Here is a 24,243-nt window from a genome sequence, read left to right on the forward strand (position 1 = left end):
ATTGAGTTGAAATATCTGGTAAAGTTGGGGGGAATATTGAACTCAATTAAAATACTCTACTCCCATCAAGGCTGTCAAAAGTGTGTATCTGCAATGTCTCAGAAATTAATTAAGGTATTAACTTGAAATTTTTCACTGGATGACGAAGTAAATCAAAAGATCTTGTGCATCAAGGTTGCCCAAAGAGTGTATCTGCAACATCCCAGCTTCAGCTAAGAGTATTTAGTTGAAACTTTCAGGGGATGTGAAGATTGATATTGAACTGAATCAAAATACACTATGTTAATTCGGGATATTAATAAGGCTGTTAAGTAGAAACTTTCAGGAAATGTTGAAATAAATCCAAAGTGGGGATGTTGAAATAAATTTTATTTGATTATCATAGGCAGCGCGCTAGCGCTGCCTAAGTAAAGAACGATGTGGGCACAATGTGTGTGTGTTTTTTTTCCTCCATACCCGGGAACTTCGTATAGAAGGAGTTGTCGTAGAAACTTCGAAAAGGACTAAATTCGACTGGAAATTGGTGTGACTAGTACCTTTTTTAATAATCGAAAGTGATTGGAGGCCAACTAGCCCCCCCCCCCCCCACGCCCAGCATTCTCCTAAAAACTTCCAATCAAAATTTTGAGATAGCCATTCTGTTCAGCGTAGTTGATTTCCAGATAGAAAATAGGTTTTTGAGGAGGACACTCCCCAACAACCCTCAGGGCAAGGGTTTAAAGTTATGCCCTGAGGGTATATAAGAACGATGTTGGCACAATGTACTATTTATTATTTTTTCCTTTAGAGCAGGGCACTTCATATGGAGAGGTCGTTGTAGAAACTTCAAAAGAGGCTTATTCGATTGGAAATTGAGAGGGCTAGTGCCCTTTTTAATAGTCAAAAGTGAATGGAGAGCAACTAACCCGCCTCTCACGCCCACCCTTTCCCCAAACAAATCTAATCAAAACTTTGAGATAGCCATTTTATTCAACGTAGTTTTGAGTTCTGGAAATTAGATTTTTGAGGAAGACAACCCCCCCCCCATAGCCCTCAGGGCAAGGGTTGTAAATTATGCCCTGGGGAGGGGGGTATAAGGTTTTTATTGAAAGCGTAGAAACTTCAAAAGGGCTCATTCAATTGGAAGTAGAAAGGGCTAGTGCATTTTTAATAGTTGAAAGTGATTGGAGAGCGACTAACGCCCCTCTCACGCCCATCTTTTCTCCAAACACATCCAATCAATATTTTAGATAGCCATTTTATTCAACGTAGTTGAAAGTTCTTGAAATAAGGTCTTTTAGGATGATAACCTCCTCAGAGCCCTCAGAGCAAGGGTTGTAAGTTATGGCCTGGGGGTATATAGTTTAAATAGAAAGTTGTTATAGAAATTTCAAAAAGGGCTCCAAACTAAATGTTGCCATAAGATTAAATCAAAATGCACTGTGTTAATGCTAATTCCCAATAATGCATCTCAGCAGTATCCCAAGAATGACTTAGGGGTATTATGTTCAAACTTTTGGGGCTGCTTCTGCTCTTAAAATTTAACCAAATCAAAATAGCATAAGTGTATCGAATCTATCAAAGAAAGTAAACAGATCTTTTTTGCGAATGGTTTCAAGTTTACCATTTCAGGTCAACTAGAGGAGGTATGAAACTAAATTCAACACTACTATTTGTGTCCAGATTTTTAAGATTGTGTATGTTGTTAAAAATCGCTGAAAATTTTTCTCCAGCATACAACTATCAGATAAGTTAAGAACTCCATTGAACAAAAAATGAGCAAAAATCAAATCAAATAACCTACCAAGCGTGAAACTACCATAAATCAGCATCGATAAAAAATGAAACCCAAAACGAAGAGAAATTACAATAAATAACCGAATAAAAACCAAAACAAGCAGAAATCAACATAAGTTATGCTAAAAACCCATATGCCTTCCCAAGGCCAAATCATAATTTGAACTTTACTGAAAAAAAATACAAATGAATGTGCGATATCAGTTTAATATACATATACTGGTATTTAGTAATCAGAATGTCAATATTAATTGATTTATTAAAGTTATCAAAGTAAAAGCCTTTAAATTTTTTCCAGTAAAGTGCAAATATATATATGTATCTCAAAAGTAGCTAAGGGTATTACGTTGAAATTTTGAGGAAACAGTGAGGGGATGTTGAACTAAATCAAGAGCATTAGGTTTATGCTAACTAAGCAATTCATTGATTAATCTGATGAAGGTCGATCTTGACCTATTGTTCTTTTCAAGGATTTAATAATAGCTACTACTACTACTACTAACAACTCACCGCAGTACCAAGCCGCCTGAGGCCAACATAGCTACGCACGCTCCTCCTCCACCCCAATCTATTCAAAGCCTCCCTTTTTACACCCACCCACGAAGTTCCCATTTCCTTTAAATCTTTTTTATGACGTCCTCCCACCCCAGACGGGGACGACCTGCTTACCGTTTAGCCCTAGATGGTTGGCCTAAGGTAACGCCTAAGGAGCACCCGCAAATATTTTATGGAGCTAATATGCACATTATTTGTGTGAGTTTCGGAGTACTAAACAATTGAAGAAATATTGGTTATCATTTTACCTCAAGTGAGACAGCAAAGGCTACTTGGGGATTTTGCTGAGCATGATCGTTCTTGATCGACCCGATATTTTTTTTTTTGCCTGAGCATGCAATCCTTTACTTTATTTAATATTTTTTTTTGAATTTATACTTGTATAGGGAATATTAGTAAAAAAAAATGATGAACTATTATCTCAAATTTTATTCTTCTCTTTGCTTGTAGGTTTCTAGATCGTTGTCCGCGTGTCAAGGGGTTATTCTTTTGGTCGACGCAAATCAAGGAATTCAAGCTCAAACTGTGGCCAATTTTTACTTAGCCTTTTCTAAAAATTTAGTAATTATTCCTGTTCTAAACAAAATTGACCTGAAAAATGCCAATCCAGAGGCTGTACAAAAACAAATGAAGAATGTCTTTGAAGTCGACGAGAGGGAAATTCTTAAGGTAAGTAATACACTAGGAATTTAATTTCACACCAAATCACACAGAGCATTTCCTTGTTGCAGCTAATTGTCTTAATTAATCAAAGAACACCAAAGTTTGCTGTTGTTTAGCGTCTACTTTGCTAATTAATGTTAAAAAACCCAAACCATTGAAAAGACTGCGGTACTTGAACCTTGTATATTTGCTGTCCATGCCTATTATTACTTATTTTTCAACCACACTATACAATAGTTTAAGATGTGGAGTAGCACACAATAAAATAAAACGAAAACAAACAATGTAAGAGAAAAAAAGAAGTAACTGAAAACTGAAAAAAACTTGATAAGTTGATGATGCAGTGAAAAACAGACGCAAGCTTTATTTTAGAGCCTTCTGTTTAGTACTGTTCAGTTCTACCGTAATATCAGAAACTAGAAATATTCCAAGAATAACCCGGTTGTCTGTCCAAGGTGGAAGAAACCGTAAAAATTTACTAAATCTGAAATAATTGATCCGGATACTTTTTGATTTTTTTTCTTAGGAAGGCGAAAAATTCCAGAAGCAAAAAGAATAGGGTGATTGCAGAGAGTTGAGAGCTTGCCCAGCGTACGTTAGTTTCCCCTCTATTAGCAACAATCTTAGCGTCTCCTTATTGTAATTTCTTCTTTATAAGCGCACAGTCTGAGACTGTGTGCTGGCGGCTCAGGTTTGCTAGACTTTTGTTTTCTAAGCTTGAATTATAATAAACTCAGATGTTTAGTGATAGAAATTTAGTGTGCCAATCCCCCTGCCCCCGGGAAGTGGAGATCCAGTTAATACCCTGAGTCGAGTTGTTTAAACGTTTTTGGATTCTAATCAGTATTTCTAAAAAAACAAGTTTTTTCATCTAAAAGTAAGGTGCAACATTGAAACACAAAACGAACAGAAATTATTTTGAATATGAAGGGGTTTCCCTCCTCCTCAATACCTTGCTCTCTACGCTAAAGTTTGACTGTTTGTCCCAGGTTTTTAAGAACAACTCCTGAAACACAAGAGGTGTTTAATTAGAATAGGAGGCTTTTTAAAAGTTCTAAAAACTTTAGCGTGAACAGCAAGGTATTGAGGAGTTGGGCAACTCTTTCATATACGGAATAATTTCTGCTCGTTTTGAGTTTTAATGTTGCTCCTTATTTTCAGTTGTAAAAACATTTTTTATTTAATCATAGGCAGCGAAATCGCGTTCCTTAAGTAAAGAACAATGTTGGCACAATGTATTATTTTTTTTCTTCTTCTATACCAGGGCACTTCGTATCGAAGGAGTTGTCGTAGAAACTTCGAAAAGGCCTCATTCGATTGGAAATTGGAATGGCTAGTACCCTTTTTAATAGTCGAAACTGATTGGAAGGCAGTTAATACCCCTTCCACGCCCACCATTCCCCCAAACACATCCAATCAAAATTTTGAAATGACCATTTTGTTCAGCGTAGTTGATTTCTAGATACATATCAGGTTTTTGAGCAGGACACTCCCCCACAGCCTTCAGGGCAAGGGTTTCAAGTTATGCCCTGGGGGCATAAAGAACGATGTTGGCACAATGTATTACTTATTAGTTTTTTCCTTTAGACCAGGGCACTTCGTATCGAAGAAGTTATCGCAGAAACCTCGAAAAGGGCTCATTAAATCGGAAATTGGAGTGGCTTGTGCCCTTTTTAATAGTTGAAAGTGATTGGAAGGCAACTAACACCCCTTTCACGCCCACTATTTCCTGAAACACATCCAATTATAATTTTAAGATGACTATTTTGTTCAGCGTAGTTGATTTCAAGATAGAAAATATGTCTTGAGGAGGTCACTCCCCCACAGCCCTCAGGGCAAGGATTGTAAGTTATGCCCTGGAGGTTATATAAGGTTTATATAGAAAGCTTTGTCGTAGAAACTTCAAAAAGGGCTAATTCGATGTGAAATTCAAAGGGCTAGTGACCTTTTAATTAGTCGAAAGATATCGGAGGGCAACTAACCCCCCTCTCACACCCACCTTTTCCCCAAACACATCCAATCACAATTTTGAGATAGCCATTTTTTTCCACGCAGTTGAAAATTCAGTAAATTATACTTTTCAGCAGGACACTCCCCCACAGTCTTCAGGGCAAGGGTTATAAGTTATGCCCTGAGTTCTAAGTTATGCTTTAAGATATCTCAAAATTTTGAGAAAGCCATGTTGTTCAACGTAGTTGGAAGTTCTGGAAATTAGGTTTTTGAGGATGACAACCCCACAGCCCTCAGGGCAAGGGTTGTAAGGTATGCCCTGGGGGCATATAAGGTTTTCATAGAAATCATTGTCGTAGAAAATTAAAAATTTGCTCTTTCGATTGGAAATTGAAATGGCTAGTGCCCTTTTTAATAGTCGAGAGTGATTGGAAGGCAACTAACACCCCTTCCACGCCCACCATTTCCCTAAACCCATCCAATTAAAATTTTGAGATAGCTATTTTGTTCGACAAAGTTGAAAGTTCTGGAAATTATACCTTTGAGAAGGATACTCTCCCCACAGTCTTCAGGGCAAGGGTTACAAGTTATGCCCTAGGGGCATATAAGGTTTTTGTAGAAAGCTTTGTCGTAGAAACTTCAAAAAGGGCTCATTCGATTGGAAATTGAAATGGCTAGTGCCTTTTTAATAGTCGAAAGTTATTGGAAGGCAACTAACACCCCTTCCACCCCCACCATTTCCCCAAACACATCCAATCAAAATTTTGAGATAGCCATTTCGTTCCACGCAGTTGAAAGTTCTGGAAATTGTACGTTTGAGCAGGACACTCCTCCTACAGTCTTCTGGGCAAGGGTTATAAGTTATGCCCTGGGAGCATATAAGGTTTTTGTTGAAATCTTTGTCGTAGGAACTGAAAAGGGGCTCATTCGATTGGAAATTCAAAGGGCTTGTGCCCTTTTTAATAGTCGAAAGTGATTTGACGGTAAATAACCCCCCTTTCACGCTCACCTTTCCCCTAACCCATCCAATCAAAATTTTTAGATAACCATTTTATTCAACGTAGTTGAAAGTTTTGGAAATTATGTCTTTAAGGATGACAATTCCACACAGTTGAAAGTTCTGGAAATTACACCTTTTAGCAGGGCACTCCCCCCACAGTCTTCAGGGCAAGGGTTATAAGTTATGCCCTGGGGGCATATAAGGTTTATGTAAAAAGCTTTGTCGTAGAAACTTCAAAAAGGGCTCACAAGTTGGGCGCAAAACTCTATGTTTTCCCAAGTCCAGAACAAAATTTGCACTTTACTGGATACACTTAGGTTACACTTAGGATACACTTAGGCTTGGATACACTTACGTTATTTTGATTTGGTTAAATTTTAAGAGCAGAAATGGGAGGGTTGACGTGGGAGGATGGGAGTGGAAGGGCGATTAGTTGCCCTCAAATTACTCTTAACTATTAAAAAGGGCATTAGCCCTTTCTATTTTCAATCGAATTAGCCCTTTTTGAAGTTCCCACGACATCTCTTTCGATACGAAGTGCCCTGGTTTAAACAACAACAACAACAAAAATAATATATTATGCCCACTTCGATCTTTACTATAAAAATGTTAAGCCTTCCAATCACTTTCGACTATTAAAAAAGGCACTAGGCCTTTCAATTTTCAATCGAATGAGCCCTTTTGGAAACGACAACGCTTTCTATAAACACCTTATATGCCCCAGGGCATAAATTACAACACTTACCCGAAGGTCTGTTAGGGCGGTTCTCATCCACTAAGACCGAATTTCCAGAACTTTCAACTACGTTAAACAATATGGCTATCTCAAAATTTTGATTAGATGTGTCTGGGGAAATAGTGGGCGTGAGAGGGGCGTTAGTTACTCTCCAATCACTTTCAACTATTAAACATGGCACTAGCCCTTTCAATTTCCAATCAAATGAGCGCTTATGAAGTTTCTACTACAAAAGTTCCAATAAAAATCTTATATGCTCCCAGGGCATGATTTACAACCCTTGCCCTGAGTGCTGGGGGGGGGGGGTCATTCTCAAAGACCTAATTTCCAAAACTTTCTACTGCGTTGAACAAAATGACTATCTGACAATTTTGATTGGATGTGTTTGGAGGAATGGTGGGCGTGAGGGGGGGGGGGGTTAGTTACCCTCCAATCACTTTCGACTATTACAAAGGAAACTAGCCCTCTCAATTTCGAATTGAATGAGCCCTTTTTTGAAGTTTTACGACAACTTTATCTTAAAAAACCTTATATTGCCCCAGGGCAGAACTTACAACCCTTGCCCTTGGGGCTCTGGGGGGTTTGTCATCCTTAAATACATAATTTCTAGAACTATCAACTACTTTGAACAAAATGGCTATCTCTAAAATTTGATTGAATGTTTTTGGGGAAATGGTGGGTGTAAGAGTTAATTACTCTACACTCACTTTCGACTATTAAAAAGGGCAATTTTAGTTTCCAATCAAATGAGCCCTTTTTGAAATTTCTACAACAACTTTCTATATAAACTTTATATGCCCCCAGGGCTTGACTTACAACCTGAGGGGGTTATCATCCTAAAAGACCTAATTTCAAGAACTTTCAATTAGTTGAACAAAATGGATATGTTAAAATTTAATGCGATGCGTTTGGAAAAATGGTGGGCATGAGAGGGGCGTTAGTCGCTATCAAATCACTGTCAACTATTAAAAAGGGCACTAGCCCTTTCAATTTCCAGTTGAATGAGCCCTTTTGAAGTTTCTACGCTTTAAATAAAAACCTAATACGCCCCCAGGGCACAAATTGCAATCCTTGTCCTTGGGGCTGTGGGGGGGGAGGGGTTGTCACCCTTAAAGACCTAATTTCCAAAACTCTCAACTACGTTGAATAAAATGGCTATCCAAAATATTGATTGGATGTGTTTGGAGAAAAGATGGGCGTGAAAGGGGGGTTAGTTGCCCTCAAATCACTTTCGACTATTAAAAAGGGCACTAGCCCTTTGAATTTCCAATCGAATGAGCCCTTTTTCAAGTTTCTACGACAAAGCTTTCAATAAAAACCTTATATGCCCCCAGGGCATAACTTGTAACCTTTGCCTGAAGACTTTGGGGGGGGGGCTTGTCCTGCTCAAAGGTATGATTTCCTGAATTTCGAACTACGTGGAACAAAATATCTATCTAAAAATCTTTATTGGAAGTGTGTTGGGGAAATGGTGGGCTTGGAAGGGGTGTTAGTTGCTTTTCAATCAATTTTGACTATTAAAAAGGGCACTAGCCATTTCAATTTCCAATCGAATGAGCCCTTTTTGAAGTTTCTACGACAACGCGTTCTATAAATACCTTATTTGCCCCCCTGAGTATAACTTGCAACCCTTGCCCTGAGGGCTTTGGAGGGGGGGGGGGGTTCTCATCCTCAAAGACCTAATTTAAAGAACTTAAAACTACGTTAAAAGTTGATACAAGTTTAATAAACTTCGGGTTTTGTTGTTAATGTGTTTAATTTTTTTTCTTTAATAAAACCCTTTTTTTTCTCTACGTTGAATAAAATGGCTATCTCAAAGTTTTGATTAGATGTGTTTGGAGAAAAAGTGGGCTTGAGAGGCGGGTTAGTTGCCCTCTGATTACTAGCCCTTTGAACTTCCAGTCGAATGAGCCTTTTTAAAGTTTCTACGAAAACACCTTCTATAAAAAACGTTATATGCCCCCAGGGCATAACTTACAACCCTTGCCCTTAGGGCTTTGGGAGACTGTCCTAAAAAATATTTTCTATTTGGAAATCAACTACGCTGAACAAAATGGCTATATCAAAATTTTGATTGGATTTGTTTCGGGAAATGGTAGGCGTGGAAGGTGTCTTAGTCGCCTTCCAATCACTTTCGACTATTAAAAAGGGCACAAGCCACTCCAAATTCCAATTGAATGAGCGCTTTTTGAAGTTTTTACGACAACTTCTTCGATACGAAGTGCCCAGCTCTAAAGGAAAAAATTAATAAATAATACATTGTGCCAACATCATTCTTATATGCCCCCAGGGCATAACTTAAAACACTTGCCCTGAGGGTTGTGGTCCTCCTCTTTACTTCGTCCCCGTTTCTTGTCTCGTTCTCGAGTATCCCCGTTCTTTACTTAGGCAGCGCGATCGTGCTGCCTATGATTTACAACAACTTTCTATATAAACCTTGTATGCCCCCAGGGCATAACTTAAAACCCTTGCACCGAGGGCTCTGAGGGGGTTCTCTGCCTAAAAGACCTAATTTCCAGAACGTTCAACTACGTTGAACAAAATGTATATCTCAAAATTTTGATTGGATATGTTGTGGGAAATGGTGGGTGTGAGAGGGGCGTTAGTCGCTATCCAATCACTTTCAACTATCAAAAAAGGCACTAGCCCTTTCAATTTCCAATCGAATTAGCACATTTGAAGTTTCTACGACAACGCTTTCAATAAAAACAGTATATGCCCCAGGGCATAACTTACAACTCTTGCACTGAGGACTCTGAGGGGGTTATCATCCTAAAAGACCTAATTTCCAGAACTTTTCCTTACGTTGAACAAAATGGATATCTCAAAATTTTTTATTCGATGTGTTGGGAAAATGGTGGGCGTGAGAGGGGCGTTTGTCGCTTTCCACTCACTTTCAACTATTAAACAAGGCACTAGCCCTTTCAATTTTTAATTGAATGAGCCCTTTTGAAGTTTCTACGACAACGCTTTCAATAAAAACTTTATATACCCCTAGTGCATAACATACAACCCTTGCCCTGAGGGCTGTGTGGGGAGGGATTGTCATCCTTAAAGACCTAATTTCTAAAACTTTCAACTACGTTGAATAAAATGGCTGTCTAAAAATTTTGATTGGATGTGTTTGGGGCAAAGGTGGGCGTGAGAGGAGGGTTAGTTGCCCTCAAATCACTTTTGACTATTAAAAAGGGTACTATCCCTTTGAATTTCAAATCAAATAAGCCCTCTTTCAAGTTTCTACGACAAAGATTTCAATTAAAACTTTATATGCCCCAAAGGCATAACTTATAATCCTTGCCCTGAGGGTTGTACGGGAGTGTCCTCAAAAATATATTTTCTATCTGGAAATCAACTACGCTGAACAAAATGGCTATCTGAAAATTTTTATTGGATGTGTTTTGGGGAATGATGGGCGTGGGGGGGGGGGCTAGTTGTCCTCCAATCACTTTCGACTATTAAAAAGGGCACTAGCCCTTTGAATTTCAAATCGAATGATTTTTTTTGAAGTTTCTACGGCAACGTCTTCTTTAAAAACCTTACATGGCCCCAGGGCACAACTTAAAATCCTTGCCCTGAGGGCTGTGGGGGAGTGTCCTCCTCAAAAATATATTTTCTATCTGGAAATTAACTACGCTCAACAAAATGGCTATCTCAAAATTTTGATTGGATGTGTTTGGGGAAATGATGGGCATGGGGGGGGGGGGGCTAGTAGCCCTCCAATCACTTTTGACTGTTAAAAAGAGCCCGAGCCCTTTGAATTTCCAATCGAATGAGCCTTTTTTGAAGTTTCTATGACAACGCCTTCTATAAAAACCTTATATGCCCCCAGGGCATAACTTAAAACCCTTGCCCTAAGGGTTCTGGGGGAGTGTTCTCCTCAAAAACATATTTTCTATCTGGAAATCAACTACACTGAACAAGATGGCTATCTCAAAATTTTGATTTCATGTGTTTGGGGAATGATGGGCGTGGGTGGGAGGAGGGGGGCTAGTTGCCCTCCAATCGCTTTCGACTAGTAAAAAGAGCACTAGAACTCTCAATTTCCCATCGAATGAGCCCCTTTTGAAGTTTCTATGACGACCCCTTCTATATGAAGTGCCATGCTCTAAAGAAAAAAAAAATGATAAATAGTACATTGTTCCAACATCGTTCTTATATGCCCTCAGGGCATAACTTAAAACCCTTGCCCCGAGGGTTGTGGGGGTTTGTCCACCTCAAAAACATATTTTCTATCTGGAAATCAAGTATGCTGAACAAAATGGCTATCTCAAAATTTTGTTTGGATGTGCTGGGGGAATGATGGGCGTGGGGGGGATAGTTGCCCTCCAATCACTTTCGACTATTGAAAAAAGGGTACTAGCCCATTTAATTTCCAATCGAATGAGCCCTTTTTGAAGTTTCTACGACAACTCCTTCGATACGAAGGGCCCGGATATGGAGAAAAAAGAAAAACATTGTGCCCACATCGTTCTTTCCTTAGGCAGCGCTGGCGCGCTGCCTATGAAAAGATGAGGCAATATGCATTCGACCAAACGGTAATTGATAACTATTTGGTACCAGGCCAATCTGTTACCAATTGGTAAGAGGTAATTGCAAGTGAAAAAAGTGATAGTTAAACACTCGTGTCTGGAATAAACTTCACATATTTTCATCTTGTTTGATTTCTCTAAAGGATGATTCAGTTAAATAGATCATAATTTGACTCTTGGTTTAGAAGCTGTTATTACATTCCAATAACAAAAATAACAATTTATCTTGTACTTGTATTAAGATAAATGTGCTATGGTAGTAGTAACGCCATAATACATTCTGGAACAATCCCTCCCTTTTCCCATAGGATTTTTACAACATGCCCTGTTACGTCGCTGCATCCCTGGCAAGATTCCCATGACAGCCCTATTACGTCACGACATCCTTGGCAAGATTCAAAAGTTTTACTTAATTCTAACAAATTTTTGCTAGAAGTAGCATGTTCTCCTTAATAGTAAGAACATTTTTTCTAATAATAGTAAGTTTTTTGTCAAAGGAAAAAAATTTCTCATAGAAGTAGCAATTTTCTGTCAATGGTAACAAATATCTCGTAGAAGTATCAAGTTCTTTTCCATGGAAATTCTAATATCGCCCCCAAATACTTCTTATAGAACACAAACGTTCAGTGATAACCCAATATCATTCCTACAAAGTGAGACTATCGTTTAGAAAATTTAGAATTGAACTGGAACTTTCTCTCTTCATTGAAAAAAAAAAATCAGAATCGAACTATAACTTGTTCTATCTTCTACCGAAAATCAGAAGTGAGTAAGACTTTTTCTTCGATGAGAAAATTAAGAATTGAACTGGAACTATTTCTATTCTCTGGAAAAATTCGGAATCAAAATGTAACTTTTTTCTTTTCCCTGAAAAAATTCAGAAGAGAACTTGATTTTTTTTTCTCTTCGTTGAGAAAATTCAGAACTAAAGGGTGGAACTCTTTCTTCTTTACGAATAACTCAGAACTGAAGGGTAACTTTTTTCCCTTCTTAAGAAAAATTTCCGAATCGAAGTATAACTTCTTTCTATCTTCTACCTCAATATTGAAAAGTGAAGTGAAACTTCTTTCTCTTCATTGAAAAAATTCAGAAGAGAACTTGAACTTTTTTTGTCTTCATTGAGAAAATTCTTAACTAAAGTATAACTCTTTCTTCTTAAGAAAACTCAGAATAAAATATGAATTTTTTGTGTAAAGAGCGAGGTATTGACTAGGGGAGCAAAATCCCTATTATACGTAATAAAAACATACGAATATAGAAGTTCGTTACATAAGGTAATTCGTAAGTTACGTCAGAACAAAATTTCGAGAAGGCCATTTAGCCAAAAAAAGTAAAAATTAACATGCATTTTTTTTTAATTATAACGTTTTAGAAGGTTACGTTTTAATTATTCATGTACGATGACCCAAAGTCAAAGGTGTATTAATTCAAAAACGTTCAGAAATTAAATAAAAAAAAGTATTTTAAGTGAAAGTAAGGAGCGACATTAAAACTTAAATTGAACAGAAAATATTCTGCATATAAAAGGGGTTATCCCCTCCTCAACTCCTTGCTCTTTACGCTAAAGGTTGACTCTGTCTCACAACTTTATTTTTTAAAACAATAAGACACTTTAGCGTAAAGAGTGAGGCGTTGAGGAGGGGACAGCCCCTTTCATATATGCAATAATTTCTCTTCGTTTTAAATTTTAATATCGCTCCTTACTTTTAGTTAGAAATATTTTTTTATATTTAATTAGTAAAGCAACGGTTCTCTTTTAGTATAAAAATCCTTTACTTTATTAAAGACATTTCAGATTCAAAATATGCAAGAATTTAGTTTTGACACACCTGGTGACTGTAAGAATTCTGGTTTTTCAAGATAAACGACGAGGCAAAATGCATTCAACCAAATGTTAATTGATAACTATTTTGTACCAGACCACGCTGTTACCAATGGGTAAGAGGTAATTGCAAATGCAAAAAAAGTGATCGTTAAACACTCAAGTGTGGAATAAACTTCACATGTTCTCAACTTGTTCAATTTCTCAAAAGGATGATTCAATTAAATAAATCATAATTTGATTCTTGGTTTAGATGCTCTTATTACGTACATTTCAGTTAGGTTTAGGTGCTCGTACATTCCAATAACAAAAATAACAATTTATCTTACAATTGTAATAATATAAATGGGCTATTGTAGTAGTAATGCCATAATACATTCTGGAACATTCCCTCCCTTTTCCCATAGGATTTCTACAACATGCCCCATTTCTTCACGACATCCTTGGCAAGATTCAAAAGTTTTACTTAATTCTAACAAATTTTTGGTAGAACTGGCATGTTCTTCTTAATAGTAAGAACATTTTTTCTAATAGTAGCATGTTTTCTGTCAAAGGTAACAAATTTCTCTTAGAAGTAACAATTTTCTGTCAATGGTAACAAATATCTCTTAGGAGTAGCAAGTTATTTTCCATTAAAATTCTAAAATCACCCCCAAATAATTCTTATGGAACACAAACGTTCAGTGATAAATCAAAATTATTCCTACAAAGTGAGACATGTTTCTCATTGTTGACAAATTTCAGAATTGAACTGGAACTATTTTCTTCTTTGAGAAAATTCAGAATTAAATTTGAACTTTCTCTCTTCTTGAAAAGAATCAGAATCGACTTCTACCGAATCTTCTATCAATATTCTACCGAAAATTCAGAAGTGAAGTGAGACTTTTCTTCATTGAGAAAATTTAGAATTGAACTGGAACTATTTCTATTCTCTGGAAAAATTTGGAATCGAAGTGTAGCTTCTTTTTCTTCACTGAGAAAATTCAGAAGAGAAGTTGAACTTTTTTCTTTTCTTTGAGAAAATTTCGAACTAAAGTGGAACTCTTTCTTCTTTACGAAAAAATCAGAACTGAAGGGTAACTTTTTCCCTTCTTAGGAAAAAATTCCGAATCAAAGTATAACTTCTGTCTATCTTCTACTCCAAAATTCAAAAATAAATTGAGATTTTTTTCTTTTCATTGAGAAAATTCAGAAGAGACCTGGAAATTTTGTTCTCTTCATTGGGAAAATTCCGAACTAAAGTATATGTCTTTCTTCTTAAAAAAAAAAACTCAGAACTGAAGTGTAATTTGTTTCCCTTCTTTGGAAAAAATTCAGAGTCGAAGTTCAACATTTTTCCTCTTCTTTGGAAAAAACTCACAATTTAACATTAACGTTTTTCTTTTCTATGGAGAAATTCAGAAGAGAACCTGAACTATTCTTCACTTCTTTGAGAAAACGCACAATTACAGTGGAACTTCCTCTCTTCTTGAAAAAAAATTTAGAATCGAAGAATAACTTTTTCTATCTTCTACCGAAAATTCAGTAGTGAAGTGAGACTTCTTTCTGTTCTTTGAGAAAATTTAGAATTGAACTGGAACTATTTCTTTTCTTTGGAAAAATTTGGAATCAAAATGTAACTTTTTTTGTCTTCACTGAGAAAATTCAGAAGACAACTTGAACTTTTCTTTGAGTTAACTTGATTTAAGTTAGGTTACTTTAACTTAATCTAGCATGACCGGTCATTCTATCCTAAGTTAAATAACCTAACTTAAACGTAGTGAGTTTAATGTAGTTAACTGAAATTTTACTTCAGTTCTGATATTTTCAAAGAAGAAAAAAGGTTCAAGTTTTCAGAAAAGTTCGATTCTGAATTTTTCCAAAGTAGAGAAAACATAATTGTTCAGTTCCGAGTTTTCTTAAAGAAGAAGAAGTTCCACTTAAGTTTGGAATTATCTCAAAGAAGGGAAAATATACATTTCGGTTCAGAATTTTTCCAAAGAATAGAAATAGTTCTAGCCCACTTCTGAATTTTCTCAATGAAGAGAAAGAAGTCTCAATTCACTTCTGAATTCTTGTTAGAAGATAGAAAAGTTATATTTCGATTCTGATTTTTTTCAAAGAAGAAAGAAAGTTCCACTTTATTTGTGAGTTCTCTCAAAGAAGTGAAGAAAAGTTCAAGTTCTCTTCTGAATTTTTCCATAGAAGAGAAAACTGTTAATGTTAAATTGTGAATGTTTTCCAAAGAAGAGAAAAAATGTTAAACTTCGGCTCTGAATTTTTTCCAGAGAAGGGAAAGATACACTTTACTTCTGAGTTTTCTTAAAGAAGAAAGAGTTATATTTTAGTTCTGAGTTTTCTCATCGAAGAAAAAAAGAGTTCAAGTTCTCTTCTGAATTTTCTCAATGAAGAGAAAAAAGTCCCTTTGCATCCCTGAATTTTGGCGTAGAGGAAAGAAAGAAGTTAATCTTCGATTCTGAATTTTTCCCGAAGAAGGAAAAAATTTACCCTTTAGTTCTGGGTTTTTCGTAAAGAAGAAAGAGTTCTACTTTAGTTCGGAATTTTATCAACGAAGAGAAAAAAGTTCAAGTTCTCTTCTGAATTTTCTCAATGAACGAAAAGAATTCTCGCATCAGTTCTGAATTTTCGGTAGAAGATAGAAGAAGTTATGCTTCGATTCTGAATTTTTTCAATGAAAATAAAAAGGTCCACTTTAATTCTGAATTTTTTAAACGATGAGAAAGAAGTCTCACTTTGTAGGAATGATTTTGGGCTATGACTGAACATTTATATTCTATAAGAAGTATTTGGAGAATATGTTAAAATTTCTATGGACAGAAACTTACTAGTTCTAAGAGAAATTTGTTACCATTGACAGAAAATTGTTACTTCTAAGAGAAATGTGTTACCTTTGACAGAAAAGGTGCTACTATTTGAAAAAATGTTGTTACTATTAAGAAAAACATGCTACTTCTATGTAAAATTTGTTAGCATTAAGTAAAACTTTTGTTATTAAGAAAAAACTTGTTACTTCTAAGGAAAAATTTGTTAGTGTCAAGAAAAATCCTGCTGCTTCTAAGAAAAATAAAAAACTTATTACCATTATATGAAAATCGTTACTTCTAGGAGAAATTTGTTACCTTTGACAGTAAACTTGCTACTATTTGAAAAATTTGTTACTATTAAGAAGAACATGTTACTTCTACAAAAAATTGTTAGTATTAAGTGAAACTTTTGTTAGTCAGAGGCAGCGCGATAGCACTACCTAACTAAAGAAAGATGTGGGTACAATGTGTTATTTCTTCTTCTCCATACCCGGGCACTTCGTATCGAAGGAGTTGTCGTAGAAACTTTAAACAGGGCTCATTCGATTGAAATTTGAAGTAACTATTGCCCTTTTTAATAGTCGAAGACGATTGGCCGGCAACTAGCCCCCCCCCCACGCTCATCATTACCCCAAGCACCTCTAGTCAAAATTTCGAGATAGCCATTTTGTTCAGCATAGTTGATTTCCAGATATAAAATATCTTTTTGAGGAGCACACTCCCCACAACCCTCGGGGCAAGGGTTTCAAGATATGCCCTGGGGGCATATAAGGTTTTTCTCGAAGGCGTTGTCATAGAAACTTCAAAAAAGGCTCATTCGATTGGAAATTCAAAGGGCTAGTGCCCTTTTTAATAGTCGAAAGTGATTGGAGGGCAGCTAGCCCCCCAACGCCCATCATTCCTCCAAACATATCCAATCAAAATTTTGAGATAACCATTTTGTTCAGCATAGTTGATTTTCATTTAGAAAAAATATCTTTTTTGGGGAGGACACTCCCCCACAACCCTTGGGGCAAGGGTTTTGAGTTATGCCCTGGGGGCAAATAAGGTTGTTATAGAAGGTGTTGTCATAGAAACTTCAAAAAAGGCTCATTCGAATGGAAATTCAAAGGGCTAGTGCCGTTTTTAATAGTCGAAAGTGATTGGAGGGCAACTAGCAGCCCACGCCCATCATTCCCCCCAAAAATCGAATCAAAATTTTGACATAGCTATTTTGTTCAGCGTAATCGATTTCCAGACAGAAAATATGTTTTTGAAGAGGAAACTCCCCCACAACCCTAGGGGCAAGGGTTGTAAGTTATGCCCTGGGGGCATAAAAGGTTTTTTAGAAGGTGTTGCCGTAGAACTTTCAAAAAAGGCTTATTCGATTGGAAATTCAAAGGGCTAGTGCTCTTTTTAATAGTTGAAAGTGATTGGACGGTAACTAACCCCCCTTTCACTACCACCTTTCGCCAAACACATCCAATCAAAATTTTGAGATAGCTATATTGTTCAACGTAGTTTTAAGTTCTAGAAATTAGGTCTTTGAGGATGGCAACCCTCTCACAGCCCTCAGGACAAGGGTTGTAAGTTATGCCATGGGGGCATATAAAGTTTTTATAGAACGTGTTGTCTTAGAAACCTCAAAAAGGGTTAATTCGAATAGAAATTGAAGAGGCTAGTGTCCTTTTCAATAGTCTAAAGTAATTGGAAGGCAACTAACAACCTTTCCACACCCACCATTTCCCCAAACACGTCCAATCAAAAATTTGAGATAGCTATTTTGTTCCACACAGTTAAAGTTCAGGAAATTATTTCTTTAAGCAGGACACTCCCCCCACAGTCTTCAGAGCAAGGGTTATAAGTCATGCCCTGGGGGCATATAAGTTTTCATTGAGATCCGTGTCGTAGAAACTTGAAAAAGGGATCATTCGATTGGAAATTCAAAAGTCTAGTGCCCTTTTTAATAGTCGAAAGGGATTTGAGGGCAACTAGCCCCCCTTTCTCGCCCACCTTTTCCCCAAACACATCCAATCAAAATTTTTAGATAGGCATTTTGTTCAGTGTTGCGGATTTCCAGATAGAAAGTATGTTTTCGAGGAGGAAACTCTCCCACAGCCCTCAGGGCAAGGGTTGTAAGTTATGCCCTGGGCGCATATAAGGTTTTTATAGATTGCGTCGTCGTAGAAACTTCAAAAGGGGCTCATTCGATTGGAATTTGAAATGGCTAGCGCCCTTTTTAATAGTCGAAAGTGATTGGAAGGCAACTAACATCCCTTCCACGCCCACCAATTCCCCAAACATATCCAATAAAAAATTTCAGATAGCCATTTTGTTTTACGCAGTTTAACGTTCAGGAAATTATATCTTTGAGGAGGACACTCTCCCTACAGTCTTCAGGGCAAGGGTTATAAGTTATGCCTTAGGGGTATATATGGTTTTTATTGAAATCTTTGTCGTAGAAACTTGAAAAAGGGCTTTCGATTGGAAATTCAAAGGGCTAGTGCCCCTTTTAATAGTCGAAAGTGATTTGAGGGCAACTAACCCCCCTCTCACGCCAACCTTTTCCCCAAACACATCCAATCAACGCAGTTGAAAGTTTTGGAAATTAGGTCTTTAAGGATGACAACCCATCCCCCCCACAACCCTCAGGGCTAGGGTTTTAAGTTATGCCCTGGGAGCATTTAAGGTTTTTATAGGAATTGATGTTGTAAAAAAAATCAAAAAGGGCTCATTAAATTGGAAATTGAAAGGGCTAGTGCCCTCTTAATAGTCGAAAGTGATTGAAGGGCAGCTAACCCCCCTCTCACCCCTGCCATTTCCAAAACACATCCAATCAAAATTTTGAGATATCTATTTTGTTCAACGTAGTCAAAAGTTCTGGAAGTTTGATCGTTTAGGATGATAACCCCATCAGATCCCTCAGTGCAAGGGTTGTAAGTTATGCCCTGGTGGCATATAAGGTTTACATATAAAGTTGTTGTAAAAATTTCAAAAGGGGCTCATTTGATTGGAAATTGAAATTGCCCTTTTTAAAGGTCGAAAGTGAGTGGAGAGTAATTAACCCCTTCTCACGCCCACTTTTCCCCCAAACGCATTCAATCAAAGTTTACAGATAGCCATTTTGTTCAACGTAGGTGAAAGTTCTAGAAAATATGTATTTAATGTTGACAGTCACCCCAGAGTCCCCTGGGTAAAAGCTATAAGCTATGCCCTGGGGGCATATAAGGTTTTTATAGAGTTGTCGTAAAAACTTCAAAAGGGGCTCATTCAATTGGAAATTGAGAGGGCTAGTGCCCTTTTTAATATTTGAAAGTTATTGGACGGTAAATATCCCCCCTCTCACGCCCACCATCCGCCAAACACATCCAATCAAATTTTTCAGATAGCCATTTTGTTCAACATAGTAAACATTTCTGTAAATTAGGTCTATGGGGATGAACCCCCCCCCCCCCACCGCAGCCCTCAGGTTATTAGTTATCCCCTGGGGCTATATAAGGTTTTTATTGAAAGAGTTGTCGTAGAAACTTCAAAAGGGCTCATTCGATTGGAAATTGAAGGACTAGTTCCTTTTTTAATAGTTGAAAGGGATTGGAGGAAGACTAACGCCCCTCTCACGCCCACTATTTTCCCAGACACATCCAATCAAGATTTTGAGATAGCCATTTTGTTTAACGTTGTTGAAAGTTCTGGAAATTAGATCTTAGAGGATGACAACCACCGTCACAGCCCTTAGGGTAAGAGTTGTAATTTGTGCCCTGGGGGCATATAAGGGGTTTAAAGGAAGTGTTGTCGTAAAAACTCAAAAAGGGCTCATTTGATTGGTAATCGAAAGGCCTATTGCCCTTTTTTATAGTCGAAAGTGATTGGAAGGCTTGACATTTTTATGGCAAAGATCGATCTGGGTTTAATATATTATTTTTGTTGTTGTTGTTGTTGCTTAGACCCTAGCACTTTGTATGGAAGGAGTTGAACATAAGTTGGGCGCAAAACCCCTATGCCTTCCCAAGGCCAGAATAGAATTTGCACTTTACTGAAAAAAATACAAATGAACCTGCAGTGTCAGTTTAATATACATATACTGATATTTAGTAATAAAAATGTTAATATTATTTGATTTATTAAAGTTTTAAAAGTAAAAACATTTATATTTTCTTCGGTAAAGTGCAAATTATGCTCTGGCATTGGGAAGGCAAAGGGGTTTTAAGCCCAACTTATGTTAATTTCTGCTCGTTTCGAGCTTGACTCGGTTATTTATTTTAATTTCTGTTCGTTTTGGGTTTCATTTATTTATCGATGATGATTTGTGGTAGTTTCATGCTTGGTAAATTATTTGATTTTGTTTATGATAGTTTTTTGTTTAATGGAGTTCTTTATTTTTCTTTGAAAAACTTATTTTGTTGCAAAAGCTTTTTAATTAATACTAAGAAAAAACGTGTTACTTCTAAGGAAAAATTTGTTAGTGCTAAGAAAAACTTACTACTTCTAAGTGAAACTTGTAACCATTAATACAAAACTTTTACTTCTAAGAGAATTTTGTTACCTTTGACAAAAAAATTGCTACTATTAGAAAAAAACTGTTGGAATTGAGTAAAACTTTTGTTCTGATTAAAAAAACTTGACATTTCTAAAAAAAATTTTTAGTAGTATTATGTAAAACTTTGTCAGTATTAAGAAAAAACTTGTTAGTGTTAAGAAAAACTTAGTACTTCTAAGAAAAAACTTGTTATCATTAACAGATAATAGTTACTTCTGAAAGAAACTTGTTATCTTTGACGGAAAGCTTGCTACTTCTAAGAAAAAATTTGTTAGTGTTAAAAAAACTTGCTACTTGTAAGAAAAAACTTGTTACCATTAACAGAAAAAACTTGTTACTTCTAAGAGAAATTTGTTACCTTTGACAAAAAACATACTACTATTAGAAAAAATTTGTTACTATTAAGAAGATCTGTTACTTCCAAGAAAAATTGTTACCATTAAGAAGAACATGTTACATCGTAGAAAAATTTTGTTAGTATTAATTAAAACTTCGTTAATATTAAGAAACACTCGTTAATTCTAAGAAAAAGTTTGTTAGTGTTAAGAAAACTTGCTACTTCTAGAAAAACGTCTTGTTTAAAGAATATAAGTTTTAGTCTGCCTTAACCTCCATTATATGCGATTATGCCTTATTGTCAAGAAATATTAAAGCCAAGAAAGGGTAAGGTTCCAGGAAAAATCATTATCACTGATGTTCAAAGATGAAGGAGAGATGAAGGTGACTAATGTATACAATATAAGTTTTAGTCTTCTTTTACCTCCGATTATTCTTTATCGCCAAGAAATATTAAAGCCAAGAAAGGCAGGGTGTTCCAAGAAAAATCAAAAGGTGCTTATCTAAAAGACAGGGTCAACCCTAGAAATCCGTACCAAACCATAGAAATCAAGGCTAAACCATAGATATCAAAAGCAAACTGTAGAAATCATGGTCAACCTCTAAAAAATCATTACAAATACAAAGAAATCCTCACAAAGTCATAAAAATCAAGAACAAACTGTAGAAATCTTGGTTATTCACTGTATCAGTGAAAAATCCTCGACAATTTTGTCTGTAATTTACGTTTTGTTTTCTATTTAAGCAAATTTGATTTTCGAAAAAGGGGGAAACATTAGCAAAGGGTGTAACAGGCTTTGATAAGAGTTGCAGCATCAAATACAGCCCTGGCGAATGTGTGCTAGTAGTCAAACAACTTCACAATTCTAGGAAGAGTCAGGGGCAATATCTTAGGAAATCTTGGTTATTCACTGTATCAGTAAAAAATCCTCGACAATTTTGCCTGTAATCTGAGTTGTGTATTCTATTGAAGCGAATTTGATTTTTTGAAAAAGGGGGTAACACTCCCAAAGGCTGTTACATGTCTTGATAAAAGTCACAGTATTAAATACAGTACATCAAGGAACCTTAGTGTTGAGGTTTCACGCGCCTATTCACAAGAAATGTAGAATTTGTTTCTTGTTGATGAAAATACGTAAAAATAGAAAATTAACCTGGTAAGATTGGTGAATTTGTGCTAGTATTCCAATAACTTCACAATTCTGTAAAAAGTCAGGGGGGAAATCTTAGAAAACCTTGGGTATTCACTATATCAGTGAAAAATCCTTGACAGCTTTGCCTGTAATCTAAGTTTTGTACTCTATTGAAGCAAATTTGATTTTTGAAATTGGCGGAAACACTCGCAAAAGGTGTAACAGGTCTTGATAAAAGTTACAGCATCAAATACAGCACCTGAAAGAACGTTGAAGTGTTGATGTTTTAAGCGCCTATCCAATAGAAATCTAGAATTTGTTCCTTTTTCGATGAAAATATGCAAAAATAGAAAATTCAACGTGGTAAGATTGGCAAGTGTGTGCTAGTAGTCAATTAACTTCAAAATTTCGTGAAGAGTCAGGAGTAAATTTTAGAAAATGTTGGTTATTCACTGTATCAGTGAAAAATCCTCGACATTTTTGCCTGTAATCTAAGTTTTGTATTCTATTGAAGCCAATTTGATTTTTAAAAGGGCAAAAACACTCGCAAAGGGTTTAGCAGGTCTTGATAAAAGTTACAGTGTCAAATATAATACACCAGAGAACCTTAATGTTGAGGTTTCACGCCCCTATCCACAAGAAATGTAGAATTTGTTCCATTTTTAATGAAAATATACAAAAAATGAAAAACTCGATGTGGTAAGTCTGGTAAATGCGTGCTAGTAGTCAAACAGCTTCACCATTTCGTGGAGAGTCATGGGAAAAATCTTTAGAAAATCTTGGTTATTTACTGTATCAGTGAAAAATCTTCGAAAATTTTGCCTTAAATCTATGTTTTGTCTTCTATTAAAGTAAATTTGATTTTGAAAAAGGCAGAAAAATTCGCAAAGGCTGTAACGGCTCTTGATAAAAGTTACAGCATCCAATACAGCAAATCAAAGAAACTTAGGGTTGAGGTTTCACGCGCCTATCCACAAGAAGGTAAAATTTGTTGCTTTTTCAATGAAAATATGCAAAAAATGGAAAATTCAATGTGGCAAGAATGGTGAATGTGTGCTAGTAGTCAAGCAACTTCCCAATTTCGTGAAGAGTCAGGGGAAAAAATCTTAGAAATATTTGGTTATTCGCTGTATCAGTGAGAAATCATCGACAATTTTGCTTGTAATCTATGTTTTGCATTCTATTGAAGCAAATTTGATTTTTGAAAAAGTTGGAAACACTCGCAAAGGCCACAGCGGGTCTCGATAAAAGTTACAGCATCAAATACAGTACATCAGAGAACCTAAATGTTAAGATTTTAGGCGCCTATCCACAAGAAATGTAGAATTTGTTGCTTTTTCGATGAAAATATGTAAAAATGAAGTGATGCCACGGCGGTGCGAATTGACATGGTGTATCACGTTGGGTTGAGTTGCAAAAAACTTAAATCAATGGGTTGAAGCATAATCTTTAACAAGAAATATCTGAAAAATTTCTTGGGAATGATGAAGGGGGGCCACAGAGGATTAATAGTGTCGCATTGTGACGGGAATTGCTTGGAATATCAGGTTCTAGCAATGGAATACCGAGTTCCCCTTCTCAAATAAAAAAAAGTGTTTAAGTGTTGATTCATAAGGTTATTATTGATGGTTAAAGGTTGAAAATGTCCTAGGGATGTTGAGAGGGTGTGCCATGTGGATGGTAGGTGTGTATTGCCACGTTGATGTGGAGTGTTTTGGAGGTTATTATTATAGGCTTCGGCTTGTGAAAATTTTAATCAATGGGTTAAAGTATAGTTTTTAACAAGTAATGTCTGAAAAGTGTCTTTTGGGTGATCGGGCGATGTCAGAGGAGGCCACAGAGCAGTAATATTGTGGCACTGTAGCGTCAATTGCTTGAAGTATCATGTTCTAGCAATGAAATAACGAGTTCCGCTTTTCTACAAAAAATATAGTGTTTCATTTAGATTCTCATGCTTATTTTCGATGGGAAAAGGCTGGAAATGTCCTAGGGGGTGACGAGGGGTGATGTCATATGGATAACGAAGAGGGAGGTATGTAATGCCATGGTGGTGTAGAGTGTTTTCGAGGCTATTATAATAGGCTTGACTTGCAAAAACTTTAATCATCGGATTGAAAGTATAATTTTTCAACGTGAAATATCTTAAAAATGTCTTGGAGGTGATGATGTAGGCCTATTGTCAGAGAGGCAGTCAAATATTGTCGCTGTGGTGTGAATTGTTTGGAGTAACATGTTCTACTGGTTAAAAGTTAAGGTGGAGGCGTTAAAGAATTTTTCCGTGGTGGGAAAGGGGACAATGAAAATCTAACATGCACTCAAAAACATGATGCGTTTTCATTAAAAGTTCTTCAAAAATGCCTCAATATGGTTTAAGTTTATCTCTAATATCAACTATCCGTCCTATGGAATTACGTGATAGAGGG

At 36.4% G+C, this 24,243-nt stretch overlaps 1 protein-coding gene across 2 annotated transcripts in view; it reads left to right on the plus strand.

The window, feature by feature from the left end:
- waw (Translation factor waclaw) overlaps nucleotides 1–24,243 on the plus strand; it is a 554,624-nt gene that overhangs the window by 205,189 nt on the left and 325,192 nt on the right. For both annotated transcript variants that reach the window (XM_089089339.1, XM_089089338.1), the window contains exon 5: nucleotides 2,782–3,000. In XM_089089339.1, the coding sequence (XP_088945465.1) occupies nucleotides 2,782–3,000 (219 nt within the window). The remainder of the gene's footprint in view (nucleotides 1–2,781; nucleotides 3,001–24,243) is intronic.

The sequence above is a fragment of the Artemia sp. Qi Xiang Cuo genome, chromosome 5 (assembly GCF_049724085.1).
Source record: "Artemia sp. Qi Xiang Cuo chromosome 5, ASM4972408v1, whole genome shotgun sequence".
Lineage (NCBI taxonomy): Eukaryota > Metazoa > Arthropoda > Branchiopoda > Anostraca > Artemiidae > Artemia > Artemia sp. Qi Xiang Cuo.